This window comes from Peromyscus eremicus, chromosome 13, assembly GCF_949786415.1.
Source record: "Peromyscus eremicus chromosome 13, PerEre_H2_v1, whole genome shotgun sequence".
Taxonomy (NCBI): domain Eukaryota; kingdom Metazoa; phylum Chordata; class Mammalia; order Rodentia; family Cricetidae; genus Peromyscus; species Peromyscus eremicus.
In genome coordinates this window covers 8331811-8355653 of record NC_081429.1, presented here as the reverse complement: position 1 = coordinate 8355653, position 23843 = coordinate 8331811, and the positions used below count along the sequence as shown (strand labels likewise).

General features: G+C 47.3%; 1 protein-coding gene across 4 annotated transcripts in view; it reads left to right on the top strand.

The window, feature by feature from the left end:
* The window catches only part of Hdac4 (histone deacetylase 4), a 219488-nt gene that overhangs the window by 134894 nt on the left and 60751 nt on the right, over window positions 1–23843 (top strand). For all 4 annotated transcript variants that reach the window (XM_059278737.1, XM_059278735.1, XM_059278736.1 and 1 more), the window contains exons 5-8: window positions 5256–5376; window positions 11370–11491; window positions 15990–16121; window positions 19799–19911. In XM_059278737.1, the coding sequence (XP_059134720.1) occupies window positions 5256–5376; window positions 11370–11491; window positions 15990–16121; window positions 19799–19911 (488 nt within the window). The remainder of the gene's footprint in view (window positions 1–5255; window positions 5377–11369; window positions 11492–15989; window positions 16122–19798; window positions 19912–23843) is intronic.

Here is a 23843-nt window from a genome sequence, read left to right as displayed (position 1 = left end):
ATTATCTACCTCTTGGCATTCCATTTTTTTGCTCTAGATTTGAATGATATAATTTTCCTTTTCTACTAACTTGGAAACTACTATTCTGCCATTCCTTTATTGATCACAGTTGTGGGTACTACAGCCAACTTGACTCCATCACATCTAATCTCACTTGAATTCAAAAGTGTTGTTGATTCATTTAGGACTCACACTCCTATTTACAAGTTGAACTCATCTCCACATGTGAACTTTTACCTGTGATGAATTTTTGTCTAAAATGTTATTTCCCTAGTCTTTGAAAGTTAATTTTGCTGAGTATAGATTTACTAGCTTTGTATTTATTTTTTCTTAGCACTCTGAAGATCTTATTCCCTTAAAAAATTGCTATAATTCGTATTGTTCCTTGCTCAGAGATAATCTTTTTTTAGCTGGCGACTCTTAAGAGTCTCTTCAGCCAGGTGGTGGTGATGCACACCTTTAATCCCAGCACTCAGGAGGCAGAAGCAGGAGCAGGTGGATCTCTGTGAGGCCAGCCTGGTCTACACAGTGAGTTCCAGGACAGCCAGGGCTGTTACACAGAGAAATCCTGTCTCAAAAACCAAAAAATAAAGAGTCCCTCTCGCTTGATGTATTTCTCAGATATACTTTTAACTGCAGTTTCCTTTGTTTTCCTTGGGATTTATAGTCTTATATTATGATTTAATATTTTTATGAAATCTTAGAACTGATTATTCTCACCTTTTGTCTCAAAAGAAATACTGCTTTTTCCCTTATTCAGTGTATCTGAGACTTTCAGTTGCACACATTAAGGGCTATTTTTCTATGACCCCTATGTTTCTTCAATTTGCTTCCTTTTAGTGATTTATTCTGTTCAGATGTCTAGTTGTACTCATTTGAAATTTTCCAGTAAACAGTAAACTGCTGTTAAACTCAACTGGTGGATTTTTCACTTGCTAGATAGCTAGTTTCACATTTTTATTTGGATATTTATAGTTTTCATGGGATTTCTGCCATTCATAGTCCATTATTTTAGCATAGCTCCCCTGCTGGCTCTCTCCTCCCTGTTGCTTGCCTGTCCCTTCCTTTTGTCGCCCCCACCATTGTCAGAGTGTCTCAGCCTAGTGCTGGTCTGAATGCAAAGCTGAGATGGAGTTCAGGACTAGTGACACACTAGCCTAGACTGGGTTTCCTCTTTGCTTTTCAAAGTTGTCCAGATGCATTAAAACATTTCAGAGGTGAGTGTCAGGCTACTTAAACACAGAAGGTGTACTCTCCGGGGCCTGCTTCAGAGTCTGTGGGGCCTCCTGGGTCCTTCCTTCCCATCGCAGCCTAGATTGTGTTGCCTTGGCCCCTTGTGCCGTCTGTTCTCTCATCCACAGGTACCTACAGAGAAACCGTTGGCCGAGGTGGTCCACCCTCTCTGTCCAGCTTAACTCTGTGTCCCAGGTCCCCCAGTGTCCTGGGCTGCCAGCAGAGGCTGTAGAAGCCTGTAGGTCTCCTGCCCACTCCTAGCAGGTCTGAGCAGGTCAGCCTGCTCGAATCCCTGAAGTAGTTGTCCTTGCAGTCAGTTGTCCTCCGCTCTCTGGACTCCCTCCCCTCGGCTCTGTTTGTGGTCTGAGTCTTGTCGGGATTGAAAGAACAGATTGAGATTTGGAGGTTTGCCTTAGTGCAAGCTTTAGGTTGCACAATTGACATCTTGCCTTTAATGACTCCTCATTAGATTAGAAGTATTTACAAATGGGACTTTCCTAAAACAAAGTCCTTACGTTTTCAAAGGAATTAAATGATGACTGTCAAGTAAATTTAATTCACTTGAATTCACTCTCAAGCTCATCTTTAGTGTAAAGATTGTTATTATGCCAAATTAATTCTAAATTTAAATTGGGAAGTAGTTTAATATGCCAGTGTAATTTTGTATATTTTTTAAATTAATGGTTTCAAAACATATATTTTAAGTTTATTGCTAATTTACTCTCTTGTCAGTTTATTTCTCTAATTCATGATTTCTAAATTTTAAGAAATTGTTTCATGCACAAAATTAACACTTAGAATCATCAGTAATGTGATGTTCCACTCTTGAAATGTGAAAATATTTCATCTTTTTCACTTTACCTGATAGAATTTCAAGGTAGTTTCCTTGCTGGTCTTTGGAAGGAAATGCTAAGCCTGAATGATGTACCCAGCCACTGTCACATCTCACTCAGTGGTGGCCTTTGGGAGCAAATTCCTTAAAGGCAACTGAAGGCCTTTCCAAGGTGAAGTGCAGACCTGTTGGGATTTACATGTGGCACTGGTGCAGATCTGGCCTCTGTAATCGACTGTCCTGACACTTGTTCAGGCCAGCCACTCTAGTGAATTGACCTGCAGTGAACCTGAGGTCAGGAATCTCATTTTCAGACTCCTTAGCAGCTCTCAAGTGCAGCCAGTGCTGAATGCTGAGGTCTAGACAAGCCTTACGGCTCCAAGTAAGGCGGTTCATGGCCTGCCTAGTGCTCTTCGTGGAGGGCTGCCTTCCACCGAGAAGCCTCACCCAGTCCTCATAGGAGTCTGTGAGGGACTTGACTGTGTACATGCAGCGTGGTACTGCCTGACAGAGTGCATGCACAGATCCCAGTGCCACTGGCACAATGCCCAGGCTGGACTCATCCCAGCCCTGGGACTGGCCACTCCCTCCCTCGTTTGTGGCTCATGTGTGCCTCGGTGTGTATCCTCTTTACTGGATTTGTTGTTGTTGTTGGAGTAGGGGAAACAGTGGTTATTTATCAAAAGATTACAGTTCAAATTTTAAACATTAGCCAGTCAATCTGTGCTACAACCAACCAACAAATAACAATTTTTCTAGTTGCTGAAAAGCATCTCAGTCTAAATTACTTTCTCAGAGTTTACGAAAATGGTCCAATAAAAATATTATCTCAAGGCTCACAGAATACTACTTCAGAAAACATCTCAGGTCTGTTTATGAGTCAGAAATGATTTCTGTGCTGTGTGCTAAGCTCCGCCCTTTGTTGACCTGGTGTTGGAATGTTCTCAGCTGCACTCCAATCCCATCACAGGCAGCAGCCATGGGTTTCACTTTGTGGATTTGGGTGGTCAGGTTTTATTATTAATAATAAACTGCGCAGTTGAGTCTTTGGCAAGCTTGCATGGGCTTCGAAGCCCTAAGAATGTGGTCCTGTGGGGAGAAGGCAGCCAGCAGACCAGCACTGGGAAATGCTCTTCTGTCCAGCCTAGCCGCTCAGCCATGAAGGGGATTCTTGTTTGTGCCGTCAGATGCAAATGACAGGAGGCATCTTCAGTTTGTAAACATTTGAAAAACCAGTGCAAAGTATTTGTTATCTCCTTTCTTCAGGTTTTGTTTAACTGACTTTATTCAATATTTAATGAATTGTGTATATATTTGTAAACATTTACATTGTTAAACATTTATTCTTAATCACACTGCAGTTATTGGTAACAAATAATGAGCTTCATTTGACCCACAGTGGGTTCATAAGAGTACCTGGCATTTTCCCTCTCAGGTAACAGCAGCATTACCTTTGCCAACCATGTTCCCATTTGGAGACATTTGGAATCTAAGGTAGCCATTTAGTTCCAAGAACAGGAAGTCTGTCCTCTGAGCAGAGTGCAGATAGCATGGCACCGTGGTATGCCTTTGGCTGCAAGCACAGCCCTGATGGGCAGGCGTCCTCACTTTGACCCAGTTTGACATAAGGCCAGGCTGGGTGGTACTCGGTGACGGAGCACTTGCCTGGACTCTGTCTACAGCACTGCAGGAGAGAGACACAGATGCAAAGGCTGGTTGGTGGTCTTGGGGATTGAACCCAGGGGGGTTGCTAGTGCCAGTCAGGAGCCTCAGCACCCCCACCCCAAATGATTATCCAACTTTAGAAAGAAAAGTCAATGGCAGAACTTTAAAAAACAATGGAGCAGGGAGGATGTGGTATTTGGTGACAAAGGAAAACGCAGAATAGACTTCGAAAAAAGTAGTGTGGGGTCATCAGACTGTCTAGATTTTAACAGAAAATGAGACTAGGGCATATGTGTGCCCTTGACCTCTCCAGACCTTCACCTTACCTCTGGGCCTGAGAATACCTGCTTATAGTTTTCTTGTAAGTTTAAATGTGTAGGCTCTTGATAAATTATAAATGCAGCCTAACAACTCAAGTGACGAGGACCTGTCCACAGACCCTTCAGCATAGCCACCCCATCTCACACACACACACACACACACACACACACACACACACACACACACACACACACGGCATGGCAACTCCTGGGAAGAACTGAGCCAGGAGATGAAGTAAAGCCAAACTAGTATAGTAAGTGTAGGTCCCACAGCTGTCCAGAGCTCCTCAGGATACCAGTGGAATGTCTGCATGCAAGGAGCTAACCCTGAGTTCTGGGAAGAGGGTGTGTACCCCTGATGCCTGATGGATGGGGCAGGGTGTCAATGTGTAGAGACATTTCTGAAAATGTGTTACAAAATATCTTGAGGCTGTTTGTATGACAGGACTCTATTGGTCCTGTGTGCTGCGTGAAGTGTTGGGGACCACCCAGGACGGTGCCTGAACACTGTATGATAGTATTCACAAGGATGGGTGGACACAGTACTGAGGTGTCTAGCAGTAGATCTGTGGACCACAGGCTGTGCATGGCAAGTCTGGGCGCCCATGTGCAGTCCATCTCTAGGATCTTGCAGTTCTCTTGCAGTTCAACACAGCTTTCAGCAACAGTTACCATATCACAAGAAAGCCCTGGGATACACAACTTCCACCTGAGGGAAATGACAGGATCTGCTTGCCAAAAGAGTGTGTGGCACCAGGCAGAGGGGGATGGAGGTGCGCTTGACACTAAGGAAGCCATACACTGTAGTGTGTGTAGGACACTGGCTACCAGCTTTCCAGTAGAACAGGCCTTGTCCCTCTGGGCAGCTGTAGGAGATTCTGTTTGCATGGAACTCTAAAATAGAGTTTGCTGCTTGTTCGGGAGAAAGAGGAGCGCCACCGTGCTTCCGCACTTGGCTCTGATATTTAATGCAAGGATATGAAAACTCCCTGCAGAAATAAGTTGTGTTAGCTAACAGAAACCTTTTCCCTGCTGCATCTGTGTTTCAGTAGAGTGCAGTCATGCAGTGTTTGGATAGAAGATCTCCCCTTAAAGCTTCCTGGCCTTGGGAGAGCCGTGCAGAGGGAGATCCCTCTTCCTGCCTTGTACCTTGTACTCCCTGCCTCACACCTCTCCCCTCCTCCTCACTCTGATACTCCTCCCAGGTGCTGTGGCGAGTACCGAGGTGAAGATGAAGCTGCAGGAGTTTGTTCTCAACAAGAAGAAGGCGCTGGCCCACCGGAACCTGAACCACTGCATTTCCAGCGATCCCCGCTACTGGTACGGGTAAGTGACTTATTTGGGCCTGCTCTTGGGGTACATGGCATACTCAGCTCTGTGGACAGCTTTGAGTGGACCCAGTTTTTCAAAGACCTAATATAGGGGTGGTAGAGATGCTGAACCCCAAAGCTCTGTAACCAGATCTGAAGGGAGGAGGTCTGGGGATGGTGTCACTGTCAGCCAGATGAGGGGTGGATATCTTCAGAGTACCAAGCTGTATTCGTGGCAGTGACCAGTCACTATTCTTAAACACCACAGGAGCCACTTGCAGAGGACTAGTGTCCTGAATATCCACTGTTGCTTACTGAGTTCTAATCTAATGTTTAGTCAGAGTCTAACAGCACAGTAAAGAAACCACTCTGATACACATGGAAATGGATGCTCCATGGTTAGGGGGATGGGTTTCATTGTGTGTATGTGGAGGGGTGGGGGTCAGAGGCATCTCTAATTGTCCAGAGCAAAGAGAAAAAGAAGCAGACTGGACAGGGCTATCTTCAGGAGAAGCAAGAGTGAAGAGGGTAGGGTGAAGTGTTGTATTATACAGAGAAGGAGGAGGAGCGGGGAGGTGAGAAGGGCCTGGAGGCTGGTGTGGACTTTGAAATGCATAACAAGTATGAATAGGACTGAAGGAGCCTGGAGGCCAGCATGGGCTTTGATATGCAACAACAGGTATACGTCCAGTGCTGGAAATGACTCCTTTCGTGGGCAGAAACCTTTTCACAGGTTCCTAAGGCATGCCGACCGTAGGCTTTTAGTGGTCCTTTGACATAGTCCAGCTTGAGCTGAGCCTATACTGTCATTTTTAATATATACACCGCCTTTTGGGGAATTGGAGTTTCCTTTGGACCCGACAGCATCGTTATGATGTAGATTTGGACAGAATTGGGAAGAAATATCAGCCTAGGCCATAGCATGCATAGTGGGCAGACCAAAGCAGGACCTTGTCTCTGCTGAGAGATACAAGCAGCTAACTTGTCCAGGGTAAAAAGCTTGGGTGGAGGCCCTGCCAGCATGGGCTATTTGTGGTGTAGTATAGAGCCCACTGAGGAGACTTGGCCAGTTCTCACACGAAGCACATGGCTAATTTGAAATTATGTTATGTTGCTCTTAAGGGTCATTTCATTGCTAGAAAGAAGCAATAGGGTAGTTTCCTAAATCAAAATGTAGTCATTAATTTCATTTGAGGGAAAAAAATAGCTTTTCTAGTTTCAAAATGGACAACTGTTTCTACTAAAACCCTCTGATCCCACTGAAATGGCACATTTATTTGTATAGATGACCTCTGTTACCACAACACAACCTGAGGAGGAGCATTTGTACAGTGAGGCTCTTCATCGTCCCTTACATGTTCTGTGGCTGCATACACTGCAAATCTACTAAAGCAAATTACTGGTCTTCATGTAGCTCAGAAGAGGCGAGGGAGGTGGACCATGAGGAGTAGTGATGAGTGGTCATGAGCAAGAGGGCCCTTGAGAAAGGCAATGTGAGGAGCCAGAGAAAGCCTTAGCCTGTGGTGTGGTCTGCAGCCTCTGCTGGAGAGGTCAGCCTGGGCTTCTGCCATGCAGGGGCTCCATTGTCCTACATTTACATGTAGGTGTAAGGATGGTCAGGGAAATGCAGCCAAGGATAGCAGTTGGGATGATGATTTGGGGTGGACACAAGGATGCAAGCTGGAAAGGGCAGCAGGGCCAGACAGGGTCTAGGAGAGATAGCGGGACCTGGGAAGGGAGAGCTGCCTAGGGCAGGTTGTTACCAACTTGTTAAAAGATTGTCCTCTCACCAGGGAGCAGGGGGAGCGCCTTTAGAGGAGAAGAAGATGGAACTGCCTAACTTAGGGACTAGGAAGTTCAGTGGGGGTGCTGTTACAAGAAAATACAGGACTCAAAGAGGCACCTTTGCAGAAAGTGGGGTTTGTGAGTTGAGTTACAGCCCCAAGAGGGCAGTCACAGTTGTATAGACAGATGGGACAGCTGAAGCAGAAAGGGGTGGGGAGAAAGGCTGACAGGAACGGGGCAGTGGAGGTAGATGTGGCTGGGAGCAGAATTCAGCCAGCAGGAGCCTGCTACAGGTGAGCAGTTATGGAGAAGAGAATTGGGTACGTACTGAGAGATTGAAGGTATAGTTCCAAGAGGGGAGGGGAGAGTGGGAGGCCATTTCCTAGAACTTTGTCCTGAGCAGGATGCTCCAGGGAGGTCCTAACCTGCACAAGACCCTCCCACAGTTTGGGAGCAAGCTGGCTAGAGAGGGCAGAACTTGATATCAGACACACCATCCAGGAAACCAGCTTGTTTTTATTGAGTTTGATAAACATGTAAGGATCCTGACCAACCATCATGGAAGGACTACTCACGTGCAGTGGCTGATTCATTGCAAGACATGTTGGCAGAACACAGTCTTCAAGAGAAAGAGACAAACCACTACCCAGCTTCACACATCACGTGGTGATTGCCAGTAGCAGTTGAAAGACAGTGAAGTCTGAGCATGAGGGCTAAACTGACAAAACTTCTAGAAGGAAACCTGAGGGGAGGGGTTTCTTTCCAGCAGTGAAATTACCCTTAAAAGTTGAAGTGTAACAGCTGGTGAAGTCTCTTCTTCAGTGTCATGAGCTGTGAGCCCATTACTAGAAGCAGTCAGACAGCATCAACATTTAAAGCAGCTCTTTGAAAGGCACCTTTCGAAAAAAAGGCGAGTGATAGATTAGAAGGAAACCCTTCAGTGTGCATCTATAAAGTGCTCGTGAAGCTACAGCAGCTTAACATGCATGTGGCAAAGATGGGAACAGTTATGCCACAAAATAGGCTGTGTGCGTTGCCATCCCATTGAGATGCCACTTCTCACCTATAGGGCTAGCTAAACTTTTTTTTTTTTTTTTTTCGGTTTTTCGAGACAGGGTTTCTCTGTGTAGCTTTGCGCCTGTCCTGGAACTCACTTGGTAGCCCAGGCTGGCCTCAAACTCACAGAGATCCGCCTGGCTCTGCCTCCCGAGTGCTGGGATTAAAGGCATGCGCCACCACCACCGCCCAGCTTTTAAAGCTAAACTTTTAACAAATCGGGTGGCCAGGTGGGGGTGGCCACTCCTGCACAGATGGCTGGGAGAAGTTAAGTGGTAGAGTCCCATTGGAAATGGTTTAGCAGGTTGTAGAATGATACCCAGCAGTGTATTTTCTAGTATTTGCCCAGGGATACAAGTACACACCCAGGCTTAATCTCTGTGGTCCCAGCTGCTGAAACAGAAATGACCCAGAAGCCCATAGCAGGTGAAATGGCCTGATAGGTTGGGTCACCATGCACTTCAATTGTGCAGCAGTGTGGAAACCTCACACACAGTGTCCTTAGGCAGGGCAGACACATAGCCACCCCTTACCACTCTAGTCATGTAAAACTGGACTCAGCAAAACAAAGCTGAAGAATCACCAGCAAAGGGACAAAGGGGACAGTCTAGAATTGGGACTGTTCAAAGCCTGATTGGTAGTGATAATCCATGGAGGGCGGAGAGTGTCCACAATTTGAGCCTTAAAACCTCTTCTGAGCCTGCACAGTGCAATGTGGATGTCCATGCATTAGCTCCCAGGCCTGTGAAATTGAGGCTTGCAGAAAATTCAGACCACAGGATTTCCATGAATAAGCTTCATGTTAATTATATGTTGAAATAGTATTTTTATATCTCAGGTTAAGTAGAATACTAAAGTTAATTTCACCCATTTTTTCCCTCATTTTTATGTAGCTACTAGAAAATGTAAATTACATGTGTAGCTCACACATTTCTGTTGGAGTGATGTTACACTTGATTAACGAGTTTTATTTATTTTAAATCACTGGTATAAATCTGATGTAATAGGGAAGGCTAGTTGTTGATAGAATTTAAATGCTTGATTTTGTGTTGTTTTAGTCCACATTCAAGGTGGTATTTTGAAATAAAACAGCAGTATTTGTTTTTCTATCTGAAGTTATATGAGAACTGCCTTTATTTTTATTTTATTTATTTATTGTTTCCCTGGTGCTGGTGGTACTGTGGGAATTGAACCCCAGGCCTCACAAATGCTAGGCAAGTACTTTTCCACTGAGGTACATCCCCTACCCCCAAAGATTTCCTCTTTAAAAAGGCCTGGTCAGTGAACCTGTATCTTCCTGCCGATTTTGTCTGGATCCTAGGCTAGAAATCAGGGAGAATTAGAAGCTGTTCTGTGGTCCTAACCTTTGGAATATGAGGGTATGTGAGTCTGTGTGTGTGTGTGGGGGGGGGGGTTGTGAGTATGAAGTTATAAACTTGCCCGGTGGTTATGTTAATAGATGTCAGTGATAGGGCATGAGGTTGTAGGAGTTATGGTGTGCAAACTTAGCCAGGGAGAGGATTTTGATTTTGGTCACACATCTAGATCCTTCCTCGGTGAGTTTATTCCAGGGTGAGCTGAGTTGGCCTCGCATTTAGAGGCCACACCAAGACTATCTGCTGGCATTTCTTCCCAAGTGGCTGCTTGTTCCTGGCATGCAGAGAGAGAAATGCGAAGGACCATGGGTGAGGGGGCTGCTTCTTACAAGTGAGCTGGTAATGGGAACATGAAGGTCCCCTTCTGTGATATCTAGACTCCCACAGAGGCCCCACTGGCTGTCCAGCACAGCTGCCAGCTCCAGCTCTGAGAATTGTTTCGAGAGGACAAGGAGGTAGAGAGTACTGAGAGCTGTGGGCTTGGCCTGAGGCAGGTCATCCATAGCAGCCTCGAATTTCAGCTCACTTACAGGCAGAAAAGTGGGTTTAATATTGACAGCATCTCGTGGGATGAGATCAGTACGAGGAGATCTACTGGATCTGGAGTGACCAGTTTCCAGCTGTTCTTCAGTAGGATGAAACTGTCCTGTCATGAAACGTAACAGTGGTATTGTGTTTATTACATTTCTTTTAATTCCCATATTTAAATTATTTTCCTATAGTTTACTATCTTTTTAACCCATACATGTGAACATGCACGCGCACACACACACCCACCATCTGTTTGTAGGAAAGAGAAAAGGGGTGCCATTGTAACTTAGCATTCAAGTCTTCAGGGATGCCCTCTTAGATTTGTGTCTGAGAGTCCCTTCATCCATTCTTTACATTATATGCTTTCAAATATCTAAATATACACTTGTGTATGTCTGAGAGCTCCCACTCTAGGTTCACATAATTCCAGATGTGTGGGTGCCGAGTACTATGTATTCACATAAGTCATTTGGCAAAGTCTGAACTAGAAAGTGGGCAAATGTGTTTCGAGCCTTTAAGCAGATCTCCTGTCTTCAAGACTACAGAATGTTTCATGTTCTCAGAATTCAGAGGAAGGCTTGGCTAAAGGTCATCTAGGATGGCCTCAGTGCCCTAGACTTACCCTGCAGCCCAATTCCTGCTGCCTCCTCCTCCTCCCCCTCCTCTTCCTCCCCCTCCTCCTCCCTGTTCTGAGCATTCATCCACTTGCAACCTTTCCCATTTGGCCGTTTTTAGGACTTTAAGTTGTGCATAGCAATTAGAAGTTCACTTCCTGTAGTAACTCCTAGGGTAGAGATTTGAGCTGCTGCTGAATTATCCCAAAAAGGAGACAGCTGGGGGATTTGTTGTAGTGGATGTGAGTGGTGGACATATTCTGCAGAAGGAAAATCCTCAAGGGGCCCTGTGCTTGAGGAGACAGACAAATGTGGGCATTACCAGCACCTACTAGTGTCTGTGCTGACCCCATCTCACTGCCTGCAGCCTTTCTTGTTATTTCTCATGCCTGGGCCCACTGATCGTCCACTGCTTGCACCCTGAAGACAAACCATCTGAGGACTTCGGAATCGCAGAGGGCAGGTCTGGGCAGAGAATGGGCCGTAGGGCACAGAGACAGGGCTGTGGGTACTGTTGCGTGTTTTTTTGGTTTACTCTCACCTCACTCCTGGACAAGAGGGGCTAACAAAAGGTCATGTTTCAGAATTTGGTATCCCGAGGCTTGGGATGTCTGGGCATGCTGATATCTGTCTTTGCCTTTTTCCAGGAAGACACAGCACAGCTCTCTTGACCAGAGCTCTCCGCCCCAGAGTGGGGTGTCAGCCTCCTACAACCACCCAGTCTTGGGAATGTATGACGCCAAAGATGACTTCCCTCTTAGGAAAACAGGTCAGTGTGCAGTCTGCTGCCTGAGTACCTCCATCCTGGCGGCAGTCCAGGGACCCCTGTTGAGCCACAGGTAGTGCTTCGGCATCTTGTGCTAATTTAGGGTAGTGGCTTTTGCATTCACACACTCTTTTTAAAGTGACCCTAAGCTTCCCTATTTGATTGATCCCCAAAGCAATGAGTCTCATACATGTACTCCTGCAGTGTAGAACTTGACCTCATCCCCAGAGCACCTTGGGTAATCCCCTCTTGGTAGTATGCTCTACAGTCCAGAATAGGGTAGTTCCAGGACTAAGACAGTTCCTGTGGATGTGCTGGCTAAGGTCAGTGAGTGTGTAACCCTCTATATGGCCTTTGGGTAGCACCCAGACAGGGATGATCAAGGTACCCAGAGTGAAGGTGTGCTGAGTCCTGCAGGGACACCCCTGCTAGCCCACAGCTTTGTACATCAGCTCTCTTATGGACAAAGGCTGTAAAGGGGAGTAGACTGTTGTCAAAACAAGGGGAATATGGTAGATCACAAGACAAGCCAGGACACTCTTCGTTTTCTTGGATGATGATTGTGGAGGACAGGGACTTTAGAGAAGGGCAGAAGAGGCTGTGGACAGTGCATTGGGGTGGCAAGAGAGAGGTGGCCTTTCTGAAGGTTGCTCCAGAGGGTGTGGAGCTACATAGTCTCAGCCTTTATGGTGGAGGTGTAGCCTCAACCTTCAGGGCAGTGCAGGGCAGTTCCTTCTGGGCTTCCTTCAGAAATGAGTTTTGAGGGGCATACCTGCTTTTACTGAACAAGTCAGTGAAATCCCAAGTTTCTATTAGCTCTAAGCAAGGCTGCACTAGAGCCATGTGTAGTGACTTCTTCACAGGCATCACAGAGATGAACAGGCTCACCTTTTACTCTTTCCTAAGCTAGGAAGTTTCAGAGGACACTGAAGTATGATTTGGCTTGGCTTTGAGCAAACAGAAACCAGGGACTGGTCGTGGAATGGAGGGACATTTTAGCTTGGCCTAAACAGGACTTGACTGATATTTGAAGTGTGTGAAATAAAATGACCATGTCAGGTTTGTTTCATTTCTGGTGGATAGGATCTTGCTATAGAAGAATGAAGACACAGCTTAAATGCAGAGTAGTCAGCTCTCACCAAAGAATAGACCCTCCTGAAGACACCCGAGACCACTTCCTCCAGAGGTCAACAGGAAGAGACAGTGCATGCCTCTGTCCTGTCTAGCCCAGAGCACTAACGCAGCAAGACTGCAAGCTCTTGCCCCTCTCCTGCAGATGATGTGGTAGTGTTCCTAGTCTCTTGTAGTGCTTCCAGTAACTTGTAGCATACTCCATGAGAGATTGTCAGAACAGAAGACAGAACACTTACACCACTAGCCACTGCTGCTCACCACAGCCATGTGGCCCTCATTGGTTGTCCATGGGGCCCTAAGGCTTCTCCAGGAGTCTCAGTCTACCCACATTGGTCCTTGTGCTGGGCTGCATTTCTCTGGGGACTTTTGGAAGCCAAGCCACTGCCATGTTGACTTCTATCCTTGTTATACAGCCCACCTACAGACCCCACACCCTGAGAATAGAGGAAAGAATGCTTTTCACACTCTGGAGAGGCTCCAGAAAACCTTAATTAAGGTTTGGTTACATTCCAACTTTTAAGAGGCACCACCAGCTCATGAATAATATTAATAATAAGGATTCCAGAGAAAGCATTTAATTTCCTACAGTATTCAGAGAAGTGGCCTGCAGAACACTGAACATGGCTTCTTCCAGCCCTTGATGTTGCCAATGCTGAGCACACCTCTGTGTGTTTCTGATGAAGTGGGGGTACGAAAGACACAGTGAGTGGGGTTACCTGCATGAGGTACCATGATCAAGTTACAATGACAGTCTCAAATAACTCTGAATAGTTCCTACCTCTGACTTGACACTAACTTATGTTGACTTTGCATATAGTTTGCCCATCTCAGTCCTTAAAGGATTTTAATCTTTATACAAAGTGAAATAAACCCTTAGCAGTCTTGCGCTGCTTTCTCCTGAACTCCAGGCTTATTTGCATAGGCCTTGCTGGGCTCCCTGGGATAGCTGCTCACACATATGCTGTGTCTGTCTTCCTTCTCTCATGAAAAGAGCATGCAGCTTGCCTGAGCTTTCTCATGCTCAGAGCTCAACTGTCTGAGTCCATCCCCAGCTACTTCACACATTACTGGCTTAGGAGACCCTCTTACCTCCTCAACCCCCAGCTGCTCTGAAAAGCAGTTGAGTGAGTCAAGGAAGACCCAGAGAAAGACTTTGCTCCATATCCTCCAGCTGTTAAATGGTCTGGACTCCTTCCACCCCGTGACTTGTCCTACCAAGCCTTCCCCTCAGCTCTCCTTAGCAGAGGGCCACATGCAAATAACCCAGCTCAGTAGCCCAGGCCTATGGCATCTGTGTGCACCTGATGATTGTCAAGGCCCTTGACACCCCAGGCCCTGCTGCCCTCGCCTTTACCTGCTTCCAGGAGCTCAGAGCTAGATAGTTTTCCAAATACAGGTTCTACTGTCAGTTCTGTCCCATAGCCCAGCTCTGACTTCCTCTCAGAGGCCTCATTCCTTTCTATATTATTGACAACAGTGGTGTCTCTGCTGCAGGGTCCCTCTTCTATCAGAATTCTGCCTGTGGTCTCAGGGAGGGTGGAACCTGGTCCCTTCCTACTGCTTCTGGGCACCCTAAAGAATTACCTTCAAAGCTGGAAAGATGGCTAGGTGCTTAAGAGCCCTGGCTGATCTTTCAGGTTCAATTTCCAGCACCCACATGTCAGCTCACAACCATCCGTAACTCCAGTGCCAGGGGAATCTGATGCCCTCTTCTGGCCTCAGAAGACAGTGATGCATGTTACTAACATATGGAGGAAAAACACCCATTCACATAAAAAATAAATTAAAATAGAAAAGTATAACTAATTAAAATGTTAAGTTATCCTTACTGGATCTTTAAGGCCTTTTTAAAGACACTAACAGTGCTTTTCCACACACTCACAAAAGCTAAGGTGTAGCAAGGACTTGATTGGATCACTGATACATACCCTCATTGACAGGATCTTTCCTACAGTTTGTGCCTGTTCTGGCCCATTTCCTGTTGCAATCACAAAATCTCCAAGACCAAAACAAACAAAAATGCATAGGGAATAAAGAGTTTACTTGGCTCTTGGCTCTGGAAACCAGGAAATTTAAGAACACAGACCCAGTATTCACTCGGCACTAGGCAGGGCTTCCTGCAGTGTGGAAACTGGCTGTGGTAAGGGTAAGCTTTTGTCAGTTCGGTTTCTCATCTCTTCTCATGAACCCATCAGACCCAGCCTGCCTTTACTTCTCTGGGAAGCTGTTTAGGAAACCTGCTTAGTCCCCTCTTTCCACAAATCTTAAATCTGCGCTTTGCCTCAGCCTTTTTCCAAAAGAAGGTTCAGTTGCTCACATGATTGAGGCCAGAGTTTCCTCAGAACCCTGGCCTCTGTGAGTCCTGATTGTGTGTGTGTGTGTGTGTGTGTGTGTGTGATGCCACATGGAGGTAGGGGACTTCTCCCAGGATTCAGAGAGGTTAAGGTGACATCTCACAATTTCACATATCAACATGTTGCCCAAGCTTGACAGGATAGACACGAGGGGTGTTCTGGCAGATTGGCTGGCTGGGCACCTCATGCTGTACTTCTCTGGAAGTTGATGGCTGCAGAGTCCCGTGCTCTTTTGAATCAGGGTTTCCCACTAGATGCTGAAGCTTCTGGCTTGTGCCACCCCAGGAGCAGGGAGGGTCTGCACTTGCTTGCAGAGGATGGAGTTCCAACATGGCCTCACAGTTGCAGGTTCTTACATGACTCTGTCTGCACAGGAGAGCTGTTTACAAAAACCAAGCCAGATCCCAACCTCAGCTGTGCCTTTAGCCAGTGTCAGCAAAGAAAGTCAGGGTCCGAGCTGTACTTCAGTGAGGAGAAGCAGCCTAGCCAATCCTACACCTCATGCTTTGGAGCTTCAATTGACCTTTGTAGAGGCTGCCGGAATCTGGCTAGTGTTTGCTCCTGGACGGTGAGACTCAGGTGTCTTCACCTGAGCCGGTGATTTGGAAGCTGCGGTGACGTCACGGTTGACAGCCTGAAAGGTGCCTTTGTCAGCTCTCCTCAGATTTCAAAGCAGCCCCACTTTAAAGTTACAGTTGAATTGTTTAGGAGACCATTATTTGAGAGGCATCCTCATGGAGGGATGGTTATACCTCACTGGTTTCTTGCTGTGCCCAGTGAATCAGTGACACTGTGGTAATGTCATCAGGGTGGGTGGAAGCACACACAGGTTGCCCTGACTCCCAGCCTACTGCACCCATGAATGGGGCTAACAGGAGTGAGCTAACAACAGAAGAGCACTGCTTCCATGTTCTACTTAAGTGGAAGTTTAAGTGCATATTTTAAACCACCAGTGTGATGCCCTTGACCCCAGCTGTGTCTGCCTGGCTATAACGACATCTCCTTTCATACAGCTTCTGAACCCAACCTGAAATTACGGTCAAGGCTTAAGCAGAAAGTAGCTGAGAGGCGGAGCAGCCCCCTGTTGCGCAGGAAAGATGGCCCTGTGGCCACTGCTCTAAAAAAGCGACCCCTGGATGTCACAGGTATGTCAGGGAGCAGGTAAGCCCCCACCCACCCCACCCCATCCTAGCACACACACACCCTGCACTCTGACACCTCTAGCAAATGTGTCTCAACCCAACACAATTCCCTTATGCAGTCCTGTTCAGTAGCACTGTACATGCCGGCCCAGCCACCTAGAGGTGGGGACTTGAGTGGCGGGTCAGGTCCTGCTCCCTGGCTTAGTTCCCTGAGAGGGCTGCCATTGGGCCCAGATGAGAGAACTGTCTTGCCTGGCATTTCAGGGTTAACCCAGAGCTTCTCTGAAGGTGGGTTTAAAACTGTCCTGTTCTTCAGTGGTGATGGCATGTTTCTGCCTGCTTTCTACTGTCCACAGGCATCATGGGGCCTTGGAGCCTTCCAGATTGTTCCTTACCAGTGCGTCCAGCTGAGCAGAGGAAGAGCAAGGAGCTCAGCTAGTCACACTGTAGTGAACAAGCTGGTACTGCTGGTGGACAAGCCCAGGATACAGCCCTCCCCACCCCAGGAAGTTCCTCCCAGCATGTCCCTCTTAGGTTAAGGAGCTCACCCCATCACCTAAAATGCTAGCATCTAGGAAAAAGGAAGCTATCAGAGCTGACCTGGAGGGTGTTCCCACCTTGAACATGCTGTTTGAAGGCCAGGGTTCCAGTTGTTGGTCTGTGAGTAGCAGCTGCCCAGTGGGTTCCAGTGTGTTTTAGTGAATGTGCTGATGTCCCAGGGACCAAAGGCCTCCTGTGCTACCTCCTTCAGAGCAAGTACCCAAGTCTCACATACCTGCCCTCAGGACACAGGGGTGTGTGGCCTTCTAGACACAAGGCCAGTGTGTCCCTCACTCCAGGACTGGCTTGTAGATCTTAGGTCTGTGCCAAGATCGTGTCACTTGTGTACCCGGGAACTCCTGTTTGTCACAGTCTTTCTTTCCATGCAGCTGTCTGTCGCCTGCCTGTTCCTTAGAAACACCTCATTTTTATCATGTTCTTCATGCAGCTGTCTGTCCCCTGCTTATACTATTAGAAATGTCTTGTCTAGAGAGACCAGAGCATTAGAACCCACACTCACCTGTCCTTCACTGGGAAATTTAGTTGGGCGTTGTAGGGGCCTGTCAGTAGAAATTGTTCATACTGGTGTGCAGCCTACTGCTTGTAGCAACCCCTGGTGTGAGCCAGTCCTTGCATGTGCCTGGGCTCTGTGCTTTCACTGACAAGATGTTTGTGAGGCAGGGTCTCTATAGGCCATTCGGAGCACAACACACCTCAATGGCTGCTACTGCTTAATGCCAGTTGAGAGTCAGTTGAGACCGGGCTGGGCACAGACACAGGGAGAAAAGGTGCCTGCTCTCTGGGATCTTGCTGTCTAAGTTGAGCCCAGGGAGATGGCCGGGGGGGGGGGGGGGGGGGGGAGGGGGGGGGGGCAGCATGACAGCACTGAACTGTCATGGTCATTGCTGAACTCGGTTAGATGGGAGTCTGCACTCAAGCCTAGGGCAAGGTCAGTAGAAGCCATGCTGGCCGTGTAAAGTTATGGAGAGGAAGGTGGGGTCTGGGCTACAGCCTGATGGATGAGTGAAATTGGGGAGTAGACGGTGCTGCCCAGGTCACTGTAGCCACTTGGGCAGCTGCAACAGGAAAGGTGCCCCAGTTAGGGCTGTTTTCAGGCAGCGGACAGAAGGGGACTCTAGCTAGGGTCGCTTCAGGTAGAACAAGGGAACAGTGAAGGTCCTCGGGCAGGAGAGGCCTACACCCTGCATGGAGGTCCCTGAGATGGGCCAGGGGGCACAGCAGGTTCGCACGCTGCTGCTCCTCCTGGCTGGAATGAAGTCCACGCTGGTTGGAGAATAGGAAGAAGCACCGCTGCCGCCTGGATTAGGGTTCACACTGAACCCACTTCTCCCATGCTCTTCAGTATGTGCATGTGCTCACTCCACAGTGAGCGTGGACCTCTTACTGTACAACCATATCTCCTCCTCACTTAATAACTGTTGCAGGGACTTTTGACACCCTCATTTTGCTGATGTAAATAACACAGAAAGCCATGCATTATGTGCATTTCTGTAGACAGATTCCTAGAACCAGAATGAATAGAGCACTAAACATCAGTTTGCTAAAAGTGAAAATCATAAGGCATACCCACACTTTATTGCCCTACAGTGCAGCATGTAGGTGAGAGTGTTTATCTGCACACCCCCAGGAGTGTGTGCCTAAGGAGGACTTGCTGCTAAGGGGGCGGGGGGCGGGGGGGGCGTAGTCCCAGGGTAGAGATCCAGAGCCGAGCCAAGCATGAGTGCTAAGAAGTAAAATGGAGCTCCCAGCTGGTACACTTCAGGGAAGTACAAGCACACCAAAATGAACTGGTTGGCATTTGGACAAGAGGGACAGGGATAGACTGAGTCCTGTGCTCATGGTCAGTGTCTGTGGCATGGTTCTTACCAGAGTACTGGATACAGAGTTCTAGAGTGGAGGTAGGGGGTAGGCAGCTGCTAGAGGGTGAGAAGTGACCTCAAGTTACTGGTGGATGACCTCCTCCAAGAGGACCAAGCGTACCCTGTCTGCCAAGATGAATGTGAGGATATCTTTGCCCTAGCATACTTAAGTCCAGGGCAAGTGAAGTCACTATGGACAGCTTCCTCTTGTGAGTAGGGTGAAAGGGTGCCCTCTTTAGATCTCAGGCCAAGCTCCCGCTAGCTCTGGAAGGCTGTGGCGTGTTTGCTCCAGTCCTCTCCTCCTCCTCTGTCTCGCAGCACTACACGTCTAGACAAATTTCGGAATCAGCTGTGCAGGAGCCCTGTTAGCTGGGTGGGTGAGTGGCTGTGCTCTGTTAAGGAACAGTGTCTCTGAACCCCTTCGGTGGCCCACTGTGTCCAAATTTGGGACTAGACTCTGATCTCAGAGTGCTGTTGATGATGGACAGATACCTGGACTTTTCAGGAAAGCAGTTGAGAAGTGTTAACCATACGGTGCCATTGTCAAAGCACCCCTGAGCCAGACATCAAAAGCTCAGTATCTGCCCCTGAGCATAGAAAGTAGCCACCCACTCTGCGTGGTTGGAGACAGCAGCAGCCAGCCCATGGGTGTGAAGAGCGTTGTGCCTGGCCCACTGCTCAGAGTCAAGCCCCAGACATGTAAAGAAATATCTGTTAAGACTGCTGTGTGATTTCAAACGGCATTGGTGAGCTGCAGAAGCCACTGCCTGTGTGTGCTGGCCCTAGGTGGTTCATAATAAAGTAAGAAGATCGCATGTAAACTGAGTGGTCATAGTAGGTTGGTTTAGTTTGAAATTGTTTTTAGAGAGACAATGAATTTGACCTTTTGCTGTTATTAAAAAAAACAAAAAACAAAAAAAACCACTGGGCCTTTGTGTTCACTGGTCTGTTGTCTGAATATTAATAAGTGTTTAAGGGCTTATCTTTCTGATGTTTCAAACCATTTTGAAATTCAGAACTATGGAATGGGTAATGTGCACATTCTGAAGGGCTCAGCCATGCATCCACAGAGCTTCAGCTTTGGGAGGCTCATGGGAGGTCGGCAGTAAGCCAAGACCAAGGGAACCGTGTGACCATCCCTGCTTTGAAATCCTGCCCTGTTCCATGTACCAGTGGGCTAGGAAGCAGAAACCCAGGGAAGCGGTAGGGCCCTCTGTGTCTCTCCAGTGCCCAACCCCAACTGCTGTCTCTCATCTACAGACTCCGCGTGCAGCAGCGCCCCTGGCTCCGGTCCCAGCTCTCCCAATAGCAGCTCTGGCAACGTCAGCACTGAAAATGGCATCGCACCTACCGTGCCCAGCGCTCCAGCTGAGGTGGGTCAGTCACAGACTCACATAGGTCAAGCATTCCCACCAGTACCTGCCTTGTGCCTGACTTACCAGTGAGGACCAAAGCGTGGGAGTACCCTGGGGAGGGCCTTCCAGGCGTTACTCCCCCATTCTCCTCATCCTGGTCTTCCTGAGCCGTGAGGACCTCAGTCCCACCATATTGAGAGCTTCCAACCTGCCCTTTCCTTGATCCTCCCCAGGTCTGTCTCACACACACTGTGTGCAGAGGCACAGGGGGCGAGCAGCGGCATGTGAGAACGGTTGTGGAGTGGAAAAGACATTGGAGAAAGACACAAATTACCGCAGCCAACAAAACCAAGTGTTAGGGAAACAAACATTGCCGGTGGACACTAACATGGGAGAAAGGGAAGGATCAAAAACGAGAAGGCAGGTCCAAGGTGCCTTTCAGGAACAGTAGGTCCCTGCGCCTGCACTTACTCCATACTTCCCATTACTCCACAGTCATGCTGACCCTCATGCCTGGCCCAGGATACAGCAGCAGAGAGGGCCGCTCTCCGAGTTTCCCATAGGTGAGGAAGGCAGGCCCTGACCGGGCTGTGGGGGAAACAGGAGAGCTCAGACTGTCCCAGTGGCCTGCTACAGGCCAGAGTGGAATAGAACGCCCTGAAACAGCCTCCTGAATTGAGCCAGAGCTGCTGTGTGCGTGTAGTGGCTGGGAAGTTTCTTAGGAGCACCTAGCTTACAGGAGTCAGTCATTAGTAATGTGGTTACTGACTTCCCTGACGGTTTAGGAGAGAGTCTTGCCCTTCCAAAGAGCTGATAGCCTCAGGGGAGATGCATAGGTCCAGCGCTTAGCATTTTCATTTCAGATGTCTAGCTCCTTTATGTCTACAGAGTTAGAAATGAGGGTCACTGTAAGAAGTGAGGGTCACTCGGTTGCGCCTAGGTCCCTCTTACTTTACACTTCAATTTCTCTCATCGCTTGTATTCTTTAGTCTTCCAGTTCAGTACTTCTTGGGTTGTTAGAAGTCTTAACAGTCTTTCTGTAGGACTGAGGTCATGGCTGAGACCTACCTGTAATTAGTCTCAGAGCACAACCACAGAACTGCTTCCGGCCCTCGGATGTTAACTCCGCTTCCCTCTTGTTGGTCGTGGGCCCCCATACATATGTGATGTGGGCAGTTAGATGCATCACAGTAGTGTAACAGCTCCTCATTTCGGTGGAGCACCACCGCTCTGGCTTAAGTTGTCTGTTAATCTTTATAAAGCCTAAGTATGTAAATTGAGCCACCACAAATCAGTAGAGCATACGGAGCATCCCCAAGAACAGTAAGATTGTCACTGTTATCATCAGGCTGTCATTGTCACAGGCAGAGCTGGCGTTTGAGTACTGGATCACATGTGAACATCCCTTTTGAATTTCAGATATTAGAATTGAATGAGCTGTGGCTGAGGGCTTCTCATGTATGAGCTATGCATGGTGGGGTCCTTGGGAAACCTCAGCTGTGTCCCAAAGCTCTCTGCAGAAGTGCTGGTAGCTAACACACCTCTCACTACAAACTGCACGTGCTCACACTCCTGCAAGGTGTGCACAGGTTCTGACAACTGGCCCTGATTTACAAAGGAACCACAGAACTCCCAGGAAACTAACAAGCCCACCCTGAAGTGGACGGAGCTCTGAGGGGATCTTCCTACAAGCCCTCAGTGTGCTCCCCACACAAATACCCATGTTCTGTGTGAGCAAGTTGCTTTAGTTTCACAAGTAAATCAGCTAAGCAGCCACCTGAGTGCTAAAAGAAACTATACCGCCGGGCAGTGGTGGCGCACACCTTTAGTCCCAGCACTCGGGAGGCAGAGGCAGATGGATCTGTGTGAGTTCAACTATACCTTTGTAAACATTAGCTCTGCTCATTTGTTCTCAGCTTATTACATTACAGTGCAGCCCTGCTCTCCATGACAGCTAAAACATCTTCGCTGACGTGAGATCTAAAAGTACTTTTACTTTGACACATGCACGGTATGCATGTACACACACACAGCCCTTTGATGATTACTTACGTTGTGTATGCATGAACTTTGTTAGCAAACCTCATGGTGGCTAGAGTCCTTGCTCTGGGCCAAGTGCACTTAGAAAGCAGCTATCCTTCCTGCCTCCTGTCGATCACGGAAGTCAGGGTCTCTGACATGAACCCTAGGAAAGTGGCCACCTGTCCCTTTGCAGGAAGGAAGAAATTGTTGTCTGGCCAGGGATGCAGACAAGTGACCATTGTTCATCAATTAAGCTTATGTACTTTTTTTTTTGTCCTGGGAATGAAGTTTTACTGTGCTAAGATTGTTTCCCAGCCTTAATTACATAGTACACTAGAAGAACTTGGAGATAATGAGATTGCCTATTCATGGTAAACACCACATGATGTCTACGTATACCTGCCTCAGGCCAGGAACCAGCATCCTGTAGTCTCGTTTGTTTGCTCATTGGGTGTGCATGGAAGGTGTCCGGCGTGTAGGGATGGTGGAGATAAAACACAGTCCTTCTGAGCAGGGCCTATCCATGTACCTGCAAAGATTGATAGGGACATACTGGAGTACTCCAGACAGTTGGACCTCTCCCACCTCCACCCCAGGCAGAAATAGTATAAAACTAACCCTGGCTACAATCCTAGATGTAACACTCTGTGTTCACTGTAGCATTAACCATAAACCTAACCCTAGTACTAACTGTAACTTAGCCCTCACCATACCCAAAACCTTAACCCTATGCTAAACCTAAAACCTAAACCTGAACCCAACACTACGCTAAAGCTCTACACCTAACCCAAATACTGACTGGTGCTAACCCTGGTCTTAACTCTAAACATAGCCCTAATTCAACTTTAGCACTAAACCTACCCCTAACCCTAAACCTAACACTGGCTATAACTGTAGACCTAACATGAATACTAACCCAAGCCCTAGCACTTACCCTAAACTTAATAATAGCTCATACACTAGCCCTAAATGAAACTGTAACCCTGCCCCCAGCCCAAACTCTACAACTAGATCTAAAACTATCCTAAGCCCTAGTTCTAACACTAATTGTAGCTCCTGCTCTGACTATTACAAGTTGTAACCTAACCCTATCCACAATCCTAACCCTAAACTTAGCTCTGTCCCTAAACCCAAGGCCAACTCTAACTCTAACAATAAATCTAGCCCTAAGCCTCCCTCTGCCTCTTAACACTAACAATGATGACAGTAATAATGACTAATAAACAGAAGGAGCAGCCATCATAGTTATCAGGCCCGTTCCTGACCTGTGTACTGACATGCACAAGTCCCTGTGTCTTAACTATGACTAGCATGGTTGAAGCCACATACTGCTGCCATCATGTGACTGCTTAAATGGCCCTGTGGCTGTCTTCCTGTGCTTGAGAGCCATTTCCTTAGAACTGTTTCTTAATCCTCAGAGTGGAGCCTCACAATCAAGAACAATTCACCTTTTTTAAGGCTTCCAAACGCAGATTGCCAAGTCAGTCTGCAGTAAGTACAGCCGTTTATAATCCCATGGCCATGTGTTTCAGCTTTTCTGAGCTTTTAGGAAGTCTGCCAGTTAGATGACTTGGTAAATATGATTTTTGGTTACTGATAAAGTTGAGCTTTTTTTTTTTTCCACTTCCCTTAATATGGGTTCTTTTGTCATTGTCTTTATTGAGTTCTGCTCTCATGTTAATTGGTCTTTGATTGACAGGTTCTTTTTATTTTAGTCTTTTGCTTTTCCTGTAGATTGCAGATAGTTGTCAACAGTATCTACCTCTTATATAAGAACATGATTTTTCCTGTTCACTAATAACTTTTCTCCTTGGTTTCTGCTTTTGATGTCATTCTTAGAAAAATTGTAACCACAAAAATACTTTTAAATGCATTGTCCTAAATCTCCTACCCATAGTTTTGTGGTAAGTAGGCAAACTGAATAAAAA